General features: G+C 48.3%; 1 protein-coding gene across 3 annotated transcripts in view; it reads right to left on the bottom strand.

The window, feature by feature from the left end:
- Positions 1–8,006: 8,006 nt before the first annotated feature.
- TNR (tenascin R) overlaps positions 8,007–10,376 on the bottom strand; it is a 72,191-nt gene continuing 69,821 nt past the window's right edge. For all 3 annotated transcript variants that reach the window (XM_068199456.1, XM_068199457.1, XM_068199458.1), the window contains 2 exons: positions 9,980–10,143; positions 8,007–9,559 (listed from right to left, as the gene is read on the bottom strand). In XM_068199456.1, the coding sequence (XP_068055557.1) occupies positions 9,440–9,559; positions 9,980–10,143 (284 nt within the window). In that variant the 3' untranslated portion in view covers positions 8,007–9,439. The remainder of the gene's footprint in view (positions 9,560–9,979; positions 10,144–10,376) is intronic.

Below are 10,376 nucleotides of genomic sequence, written 5' to 3'. Positions count from 1 at the left end.
TGTGTGATCCTTCAGGAGCTCCTTCCTGAGGAAATCCTACAAGGCAGCACTGGTGGCGGGCAAGGGGGAGAGGAGACACACTAGGAGGTGGGGAAAGCGCGGGGCTGGGCGCGTCCCGGCAGCGTGACGTGGTGCCTTCCCCTTTGGAAGCACTCAAGGATCAGTTATGCGAAATCCAGGGAAGGAAAACCTGTTAGTGAATGGGGGTGCTCCTTCCCCCAGCATGGAAATGGGGTCAGCAGCAGCATCCCAGGGCTGGATTTGTGGAAGGTGCGAACCAAAGGCAGAGAGGCAAGTGATACTTGGGCACAGTCTGGTGCCCCCCAAGGAGCAGCATATGCCCCGAGCTGGAGGAAGCAGTGGCTTGTGCCTCCTTCAGCCACTCCCAGGGGTTCCCATGCCGGATGGGTGTCGGATCTGATCTGCCAAGGTTGATTTTTAGGTGAAAAACCGGTTGTGCTGGCCGTCCCCTCTGTCACAGTTGTTCCTTTGGCTCAGCCCCGAGCTGCTGAGGAACAATCCCTCAGTGTTGGCGTCCCACAGAACCTAGTTGAGGGGGGCAGGGAGAGCCAATCCTGCTTTTTAATGATATGCAGATGCCAAATTAGTAGTAGTATTTTGATTATTTTCATTATTTGTTCCCCTCCATAAGCCACTCCCATGGGGGAAGCTGTTTCTGGAGATTTGTGGTGAGCTGATGTCCCTTGGCTCAGGATCACATGAGGATTTTGGCTGGTGGTATTGGAGCCATTGGAATGTTCTGTGCTGCCCTTGGGGCTTAGCTCCTGCCTGGGGGTGGGACTATCTGACCTTTGTTCTTCACACTTCAAAGTCTTCCTGCTCCTCATCTTGTTTGCTACCAGGGGCTTGTGGGGAGGATGCAGCTGGGTGTCAGAGCTGGGGCAGGGCAGCTTGTTGGGAACTCACCCACCCGCCGGGAGGGAACTGAGAGAGAAATGCAAATTGTCGTGGGTGAAAGAGGGGAAAAAACAGCCATGACCTTTCTTCTGGGGGTGTTTTGCCTCTTTCTGCCCCTCTGGGAGGGAGAGCAGGCTCCTGTATTTTGAGGGGCAACGTGCCCCTCAGACAGGGGGCAGAGGGGGCAGTTGTGACTGAGGAACCAATCCAAGGGAGATTCCATCTGGTTTTGGCCTGACTTGGGTGCAGCCAGGGGACATTGGGCCAGGAGCAGGGACAGACACTGTCCCCAGGAGTGGGGGAACAGTGCTGCCCTGATGCTCCTCCAGCCCCATCCCCTCTGCTGCTCCTCTCCCAAGATCCCATTTCCATCACCTTCTAAAATTCTTAGAGGGAGGATTTACTACCTCATCCCACTCCATCCCTTGCTTTTAAGGAGGATTTTTCTCATAACCATTTGCAGAGTTACTTCCTTCAACCCCCTCTTTTGTTGTGACATTGACAAGTGCAGGGGACAGCACGGGGACAAAGGCCTGTTATGGTGAACAGAGGCGGTTTGTGTCCCCACCACATCCTGGTATGCTCTGCTCTGCTGGTCAGCAGCCATGCCAGGCCCTGGTCCCTGTGGAGGAGCAATGCCAGGGAGATAACCTGGGTGGGAGCAAGAGGATTAGCCATACTGCTGGGAGAAGCTGCTGCAGCATTGCTGCAGCCTTTGGTGTTCCTACTGACAGCAGAAAGCAGCACAAAAATACTGGGAAGGGAGAGAAGTGCTGCTATAAAGACAAGAGCAGGATGGGTTCACACTGACAGAGGGCAGGGTTAGAAGGGATATTGGAAGAAATTCTTCTCTGTGAGCATGGTAAGGCCCTGGCACAGGGTGCCCAGAGAAGCTGTGGCTGCCCCTGGATCCCTGGAAGTGTCCAAGGACAGGTTGAACAGGGCTTGGAGCAACCTGGGATAGTGGAAGGTGTCCCTGCCCATGGCAGAGGGGTGGGAACTAGATGATCTTTTAAGGTCTTTCCCAACTCATTCTAGGATTGATTCTGTGCTTGTTGAAACAAGTTGCAAGCAGAAAAATTGCTGGCTATATCACAGGGAAGGGGGATAAGCCTGGAGGCTGCTATTCACAGCATTCCTCATCCCAGGGAGAGGGGACACATCAGTGAAATTCAAATAATAAAATTTTAAATCCCTGCATTTAGATTTGATGAAAAGAGGTAATTTATAATTTTTTTATACTCTACATAACTAAACATTAGAGCCTGTAGCCCCAGGAGTTAAAATATAAAGATGTGAATGAAAGTTTTAAAAGCGATGATGAACACATGCCATCTTATGAAGGGGAATTAAAATCTGAGACTGTTGAAGATGGTGCTATAAAAATTACGTCTCCTAAGCAATAAAGCAGCTGTGACTCTATGGCACAAAGCTGCCCCTTCATCAACCTGCTCCAGCCTTGCTCTGGAGCCATTGCACCTCCTCCTGCCACATTCTGTGCTCCTGGACCAGCATTTCCCTCATGGGTTTTTTGGGCTGAGGCTGCAGGATGTGTTGTTGGAAATGTGTTGCTTGAGCTCTGGGTTTGGGATGGGTGTCCAAGGTCCTTGCTGAGGACCTTTGTACACCCTCCTGATGTTTGCTGTTGGAACAAAGTTCCTGAGCATCACTCATGCAAAAAGGGGACTTTGGTAAGAGGGCTGTGATGAAATATCTCTGTGTAAAGTGCAGATGGGGGGGCTATGGTGGCTGGAAGTGTCTGAAGAGGAGTGTGGCGTGCCTGGGAAGGCATGCTTCTTGGAGTGCCTGGAAATATGAGATCCCACCACATGTAGGACCATGTCTAGATTATGGTGATGGCTCTGAGCTGTGCAAGGACAGAGGGGCCAGAGTGATGAGGGTGGTTGGGCACATGTGATAGGGCAGGAACTCCCCAGGGTTTAGTGTGATGGGGCAAAACACTTCCCTGGCTTAAATTGAAACTTGTAGTGTTTAGAAAAGGGCTTTTGCCAGCCCTCACTCCCTTCTCATCCAATCTGAAACATGGAGTTGGTCTAAACTGTGATTTTGGGAGGTGGTTATGATCCAGAGGGATGCTGCAGTTCCCCATGTGCCTGCTACCTGCCTTCTCTAGGTACCAACCTCTGACTGATACACACCTGCCTCTTGTTACTGGTTTTTGCAATAGGAAGATTGTGTTTCCTCCAGGTGAACTTTCTGGGGGGTTCTCTGCAGTAAGTGGAGGCCCTGGGGGCCTCACTTGGCCCCAGACATGCTGAGTGAGGGTGCATGGAAGTGGAAGGTGTTGCCCTTCTCTTAGAGACCATAAATAAAACACCCCGGACAATTGTAGGCACACAGTTTGTGGTAACTGGGAGTGGGGCTGCAGCCCAGCCTCATCCCCAGTGGGCACAGCTGTGAGAAGCAGGGGAGCAACATTGACAGCAATGAGCCATGGAGTGCCCAGGTGCACTGAGCAACCACCAAAGGGAACAGAGGGCACACAGGTGCAATGTGTGAACACGAGGGGATAAAAGGCTGGGCTAAAGAGCCAGAAGGGCAGATGCCTGCAGCCTTCTGAAATTCTATGGTGATGTTCTGTATTGTGGCAGTCTCAGCTGTGACAGACAACTGCTTGGCCAAGCACAGTGAGACTGGGATAACAAGTACCAGCACAGGTAACCCTTCCTCCCCATCCCAAACACATCTCCATCCCTCAGCTCCTCCATGCACAGGCCTTGCATGAAGGGTCTTCCATGGCACGAACTGCCTTCAGACACAGAAAAAGTTCATTTATTCCAGACAGTCAAGTGTATCAGGCTTTGTGCTTTGCTTTTGGTGTACTAAGGGTCACGACCAAGGTGGGACATCCCCTCTCTCACAAACTTCCTATTTTGTCTCATGAATCCGAGCAAGAAAGAGAAGTTGAGAAGCTGCCACCAAGAAAACTCCCCTGTTTTGTCTCTACAAAGTCAAATTTAGAAAATATTGAAGTAGTCTGGCGGAAGAGCTTCTTTCAAGCTTTCTCATACTGTCTGGCTACGTGTCAAATGTGAAAACTTTAAACAAAGAGGTTTGGGTAAAGTCTTCTTGTGAAATAAGAGAAGAATTTCAAAATCTTCTGAAGTTCATATTCATCCTAGAGATATTTGCAAATCTGTGCTGGGGTTTTGTTTGGGGTATTTTTGTTGTTGTTGTTTCCCACTGGGAGTATATTCTGCTGGACCGAGGCTTCCAGTCTGTTTTTTGGTGGCATTTCCATCATGTTGGGAACAGCTTGCTGTTTAAATCAGGAAAATGGTTTTCACTGAAGATTTTGGGGTTGTTTCCCTTTGCTCCCAAGCATTCATACCACAGCTTTGCTTTCTCTGGCTGCAGATTGCAGAGCCAAGAGCCTCTGTAGCTCATGAGAGCAGCTAAATTTATTAGCAAAATGTCTTGTGCTGGGCTGAGGCCAAATCCCAGCTCTCTGCCTTCCTGTGGTTAATGGACCGACTGTGCTGACCCAATTTCATGGCCACATTATTGCTATTTATTTTATCAGCATAGCTGAGCAGGGGGGGACTTGGGAGTCTCTGGTCCCACTTTCTGCCCAAGGCAGCCCTGGGGTTGGGTGAGGGTGCTCGGGGCTTTTTCCAACCTGGTCTTGAACACCTACATGGGATCACCAGCCAAAGCTGGGCTGCCCCAAAACGTCCTCACAGGTTTTTTTTGTTTTTTACATTGCATGTGCTAGATCTATCAGCTGCTGTGTTTCTCTAGGTTTGAATGTGAATCTGTGCTAAGCCCCCCATGCTCCTCCCATGGGGTAACCAAAGATCAGGGATAGGGGATGCGTCTCCCTTCTTGGCATGAGGTTGGGGCCTTCTTGGGATAGGGGATGTGTGTCCCTTCTTGGCATGTTGCTGGGCTTGGATGCACGAGGACCCTGGTCCCACCCCACTCCCAGACAGGCACACAGCTTACTCCTTCAGTATCTTTTATTAATGTATAGAAAATGCATTAAAAAAAGGAACTATACATAGCCTAAGAGCAGTCAGGACTAAAAATACTAGTTAACAATGGTTAACAAGCGTTGATCCCATTCTCCAAGCTACATTTTCATTACAGGGTGCGGAGGGTTGTTTAATATATTATTTATTTATATTATAGATTTTATTTATGCATTTATTTACTTTTCCCCCTCACTTGGTTGCAGTGGTTTGTGTTTGAGTTCATCAGAACCCATTCAAGGCATTTTGTTGCCTCTGTTCTCCCTTCTTATTTATGTTTTTAAACTTTTTTTAACATATTAAGAACATTTCCAGGATAACACCTGTATACACAGGGGGCTGCTTGTTTGTTTAGGTCTTTGTGTCACCATCCTTCTGAGAAGCCACTGACATCTGAAGAACTGCAGGCTGGGTATTGAGGCAGGTCTAGGCATCAGGATCTCCCAAGGGAAGGACCTTTCCCTCCCACTTACCCCAAATTTCCCCTCTGGAAGGGGCAAGGAGCTGCCACCACCATCAGGATTTTAGGAAAGGGGAAGGTGACCCTGCAGGTGCTGGTGGTCCCCAGGGGACTCTTTTATGGCCATCCCAGGGCACTTGGCTGGCAGAAACAGGGATGGGCTTCTTGTTTGGCCCCAGAACACAACCCCTTGTTAGTGGGTGTAAGCATGAATTAAAGGGTTTTTTGGGGATGAGAGTTCATTGCTGGCAGTGTTTGATAAAGTCAAAATTTGTGGGCATGTCTGGGGGGTACAAGATAGGGGGTGCATGGTCACCCCCAGATGTGATGGTGGGGACACAGCAGGAGGGCAGCTCTGAGCTGGGATGAAGGTCATGAGCTCACGTGGAGGTGAGGCACCAGGAGGGTACTTTGGCTTCTGCTGTATTTTGTCAGGTTGCTCTGAGCCTGTTGTGGGCAGGGGAGCACTGCTGGCTGAGCCCTCACCAGCTGCATCACTGGGAGTGAAGGTGGCATGAGCTGTGCCTTCCACACCTGGGCACTTCACCTGGGATAAGCATCCCTCTGGGAAGGAGGCAAGAGTGCATTTAGGCTGGTACTAGTCTTTGAGATGCCCATGTGGCCTGGTTTAGGGCAAATTTGGGAGAGTAAAGTAATGCAAAGATAAGGAGTAGAAGCAGACTTCTCCCTAACCTTTGTGTGGATACTGCCCCGGTACCTTCCTACCAAAACCCAGCTACCCTTGGGGAGAGCCTGGCCTCTCTCCTTCCTGAAATTATTCATTTATAGATGCTATCACTTTACTAAAGCAGCTTTTCCTTTCAGGACTCCTATTTTCTTTGGTTATGTTTCAGTGCAGTGTGCAAAGGGAAGGTGGGCTTGGAGAATGGAAACAGAGGGAAATTGGGCAAGAGATCAAAGTCCCTTTGTGTTTCCCTCTAGGATTTTGGGGTTAGAAATAAGAAGTGGCTTTGAAAGGCTGCAAGGGTCATGGGCACACACAGTGTTCTGCTGTGTGAAGGATTTGATGTACTGTTTCCTGTTACACAAAATGGCATCTTCCAGTGGGTTGTGTGGTTTGAGTAAAAGCCTCATGCTCCTTTTTGGGCTCTGGAACAAGCCTGAGCCACACATACCCAAAATGGCAGTGGAGCCACCAGAGCCCAGTGGTAGTTCACATGCTGAAGCCAAGGTCTCTCAAGATGAGCACTGCACCAGATCTAGGCTAGTTTTCTGGGAATTCCAGGGCCAAACCTGGTCTAGCTGGAGAATGAACTAGCCCATCCAGTGATGGAGGGTGAGAAGAAACATCTTAATCATGGGGCCTTCTGTAGCATCAACATTAAGCACAAATTTACTGCCAGGAGCTTTGTCAAAAAAAAAAAAAAAATTAAGGCAATATAGAAAAATAACTTTCTAGGCAATTGTATCTTGTTTATGGTCAGTGTGAACAGGGAACAGTGGCCCAAATGACTGGGTCATCATTGCTGGTTGTGTGCTTGGGTTGGGTTATCACCAGGAGAAAACCATGATGCGTAGAAATCTTTCCTTTTAAAAGACTGTAGCAACTGTCTTTCACCAATGCCATGGAAAGGTGACGTCCTGGTATCACATGAGAGGTCTGGAACCAGCACTGATGTATAATAGCACTGAAAGATTGGATATTGTCCAATTTCATACCTGACTATGCAAACAGTAAATCTGTTTAGAGAATAATCAGCCTTTTTGAGGATATTCTTTTGAACCTCCTAGAAAAGCTTGGCAAACTTTGATTTTTTTTCCCAAACTTTCTGTTTGAGTCTTACTTTTGAAAAGAAAGGTTTCTTGCCTTTCACTTTACTGTGAATGATAAGTGTATGTTTCCACTGACATCTCTTCCTTTCACCTGGGTAGGTAAGAAAACAGCACCATCCACTGCCAATCTCTGCTGGTTATAACTGCTGCTCTGTTACAGCTTTTGTTGGGATATTTCTTCCTACAAATTCTTGATGGTTTGGAGAAAAATTTACTCTGCTGGTCTACTAAAAGCCTTCTTAGGCTTTAATCAGTTCCATTTGCTGCTTTTTGTTGGCTTTTGGGTCTTAAAGCAGGGTTGGGTGTTCAGGAGGCATGACATGCCGCCATCTGCGACAGCAGCCATGTCCTGCATCATCTGCAGCCTCTGACTCACCTGTTCCACAACTGGTTGATTTGTTGCCTGATTTGATGCCAAGGGGAAGTAAGAAGGGACACCTCATTTACATATGAGATGTTGCTGAGCATCCTTTCTCCAGGTCGGCTTGTAAGCTGACCACATGAAGACTGGGCCCTGTATCTAATCTTGACCTCAGTGTTAGCTGTGATTTCACGTGCCAGTATGTGCCATGGAGAAGGAGGTTATGTTTCCCATTTAATGCTCTTCTTCAGCTCTGCAGCCATTGTGAGTAACGTCAGAACATTAAGGAGTGTGACCATGAAAGATACACTGGCCTGAATTATAAGCTACTGCAAAGATGCCTTTATGTTGCCATCTGAAAGATTTTTCTGAGACAAAGCAGCTTCAGTGTGATAAAACCAGATAGCAGTGTTTAGTATTCATAATGTTCCTTTGGCTGCAAATCCACTGATGGGCTGCATTGTCCTTGGATGCAGGGATGAGTCCAGTGACAATGGCCAGCATTGATCGGAGTCCTTGGAGAGGAGGGACTTAAGCATGGTGGTCATTTGGGCTATGTGGAGGTGGGGTCAACAGCAACAGGACACAGACAGAGCTACCCAAAGGGTCCATCTTCTTTGAGAGAGGAGAAGCTAAGGGTGGGAAGAGCGAACTTATTAATTCTTCCAAGGGCCTTGAAGTGTTCCAAACCCAAATGGAATCCCTTCCAGGAGGGGAAACAGTTGATTTCCTCTTAGAGAGCTGGCAATATCAAGGCACTGAGATTTGTGTCCCTCTTGTGATGTCATTGAAGAGGAGTGGTGTAGGAGAAGGAAGGAAATGGGCATTCCTCAGCTTGCACTTCTTTTCCCTTAGCTGCATTGCCATAATTCCCTGTGTGCATGGAGGGCCATGAACAGGAGCACCTGAGCTGTGACAGCTGCTGGAGTCAGGTTGGGCTGCAGTTGTGTGATATCTTTTTATTGCTGCTCCTCCTCTGAGACTCTTGTGTTTGCGACCAGTGACCTCAGTGAGAGAGAGCATGATGGAATGTAGAAATAAACAGAGGAAATGAGTCCTAGATTTCAGGACCACAAGTAGGGATTTTTCTCCCAAGTCTTCTAATTTAAGTCCTTTCTTCTCCAACAAGTTCAGCATAACCCAGGCAGATGTGATGGACCTGGAGTGGGCTGAGTTCAGCTTGGAGGAGTGGATAATGAAGGCTGGGGCTGGTGGAGTAGTTCTTATTCCCATACACCTCATGCACACAAGGATGACTTTGTGGTGGGACCAACACATGAGCTGTGGACTCTCTGGAGTTTGCCTAAATATGCAGATATTTGGCAAGCCCTCCTGTGAAAACTGGGGATGGGATGAGCCTTTGCTCATCCTCACTTAGTCCTCATGTGTCCAGAGCCTGCATGAAGGGGAGAGATGGGCCTCTGCCTGCTGCAAGAATTGGTGTCTACAGGATGGCAAGAAGCTTGGGACCTCCCTGCCAGGAGGGGACAGGGAGGCAGGGAGAGGACGGGCGTCCCTGGCCATGACTGGGCTGGAAATGGCCACACCAAGGTACCTGTGGGGAAAGTTTCTGCCACAAGCCCCGTGACAAACATTCTAACTGGGTTTGCTCAGGATTTCTATGTCTTTTAAAAAAATATCAAAAAATCTGTCTCTTTCTCTTTCTTCTCATGTTAAGGGCCAGAGTATTGGGATAGGGAGACTGGAAATTTGGTATTTCTCTGGGACAGATGCAAAGCAATGAGGTCTTTCCTTTCCCATGGCCTTTCCTTGTGCCATGGTTCCCTCCAGCACTTGTGAGGGGCAGGTTGCTATCTCAGATGAGTAGTATTTTTTTTTCCCTTTTCATATTATAAAATACAAACAAATGACAGAAAAGGTCAGGTGGTGGGAGGCAGGAGGGGTTCAGCTGGCTCAGAGCTGTAGGGACCGTCTCTTCCTCCCAGAGATGTTACGGTGGTTGTAAGGTCGCATCTTCATTTCCACAAAGGGGATGGAGAACTCGTGGCCTTTCCAATGGTACCAGTTAATCCCCTGGCAGGAGGGAGAGAAAGGCAGAGGGTAAGGAAAGACCATAACAAGAAACTAGAATGGGAGAGGAAGGACACAAGGTTGATTGGTGTAGAGAAGCCAGAAGGAAAAAACTTACTATAGCAGGAGCAAGCAACTCCCCTGCTTCTATGGCTTGATTGTTTTTTTTCCCACTGCTCAAAGGCTGATCAAATTTCATATAGGTAATTTTTTTAGTCTAACACACTACAGCAAATTACTATGGCAGCATGTGTGAGGCACAAAGTCTTGAAGGTGGCTCCCTTTACTCCAGCTGGTGTGGGGTCATGCCACCAGTTCTGACCCTGATGTACCAATCACACACAGCCCCAGCACTAACCTAGGCTTGCTGACATGTTCCCCTGGAAGAAACTCCACAGGCTTTCAAGCCAGCTCTGCCCTTACCTGACTGTGCCGGGACTCTCCGTACTTGCCGTTGAGGTTGGTGCGGTGGCAGTTCTTGTACCACCAGGCCCCTTTGTAGGACATGGCACAGTTTGTCACAGCAACATCGTTGTCCCTGTCCTTGGTGGAGAAGGGGCGTCCCTGGTGATAGGTGAGGGAGTCTCCTGTGGAAAGAGATGCCATTAAAGATGATGGAGTCTGAATGATCGGTCTTTTAACGAGGAAAATTAGGATATTCTGGTTTTGTGGTAACCATTCCAACCAATGGCTCAAACAGCTGACAGTCTGACAGTTAAATGGAATTGTTCACAGCTGGTTCATCTGAGGTCCTCTGCTGTCTGTTCAGGATCAGTGCAGACCATAGCAAATCTTAGAGACTTCTTGGCTTTGTCAGATA

Source organism: Anomalospiza imberbis, chromosome 9, assembly GCF_031753505.1.
Source record: "Anomalospiza imberbis isolate Cuckoo-Finch-1a 21T00152 chromosome 9, ASM3175350v1, whole genome shotgun sequence".
NCBI lineage: Eukaryota > Metazoa > Chordata > Aves > Passeriformes > Viduidae > Anomalospiza > Anomalospiza imberbis.
The sequence above is the reverse complement of the archived record's forward strand: the minus strand, read 5'-3'. Positions and strand labels throughout refer to the sequence as shown.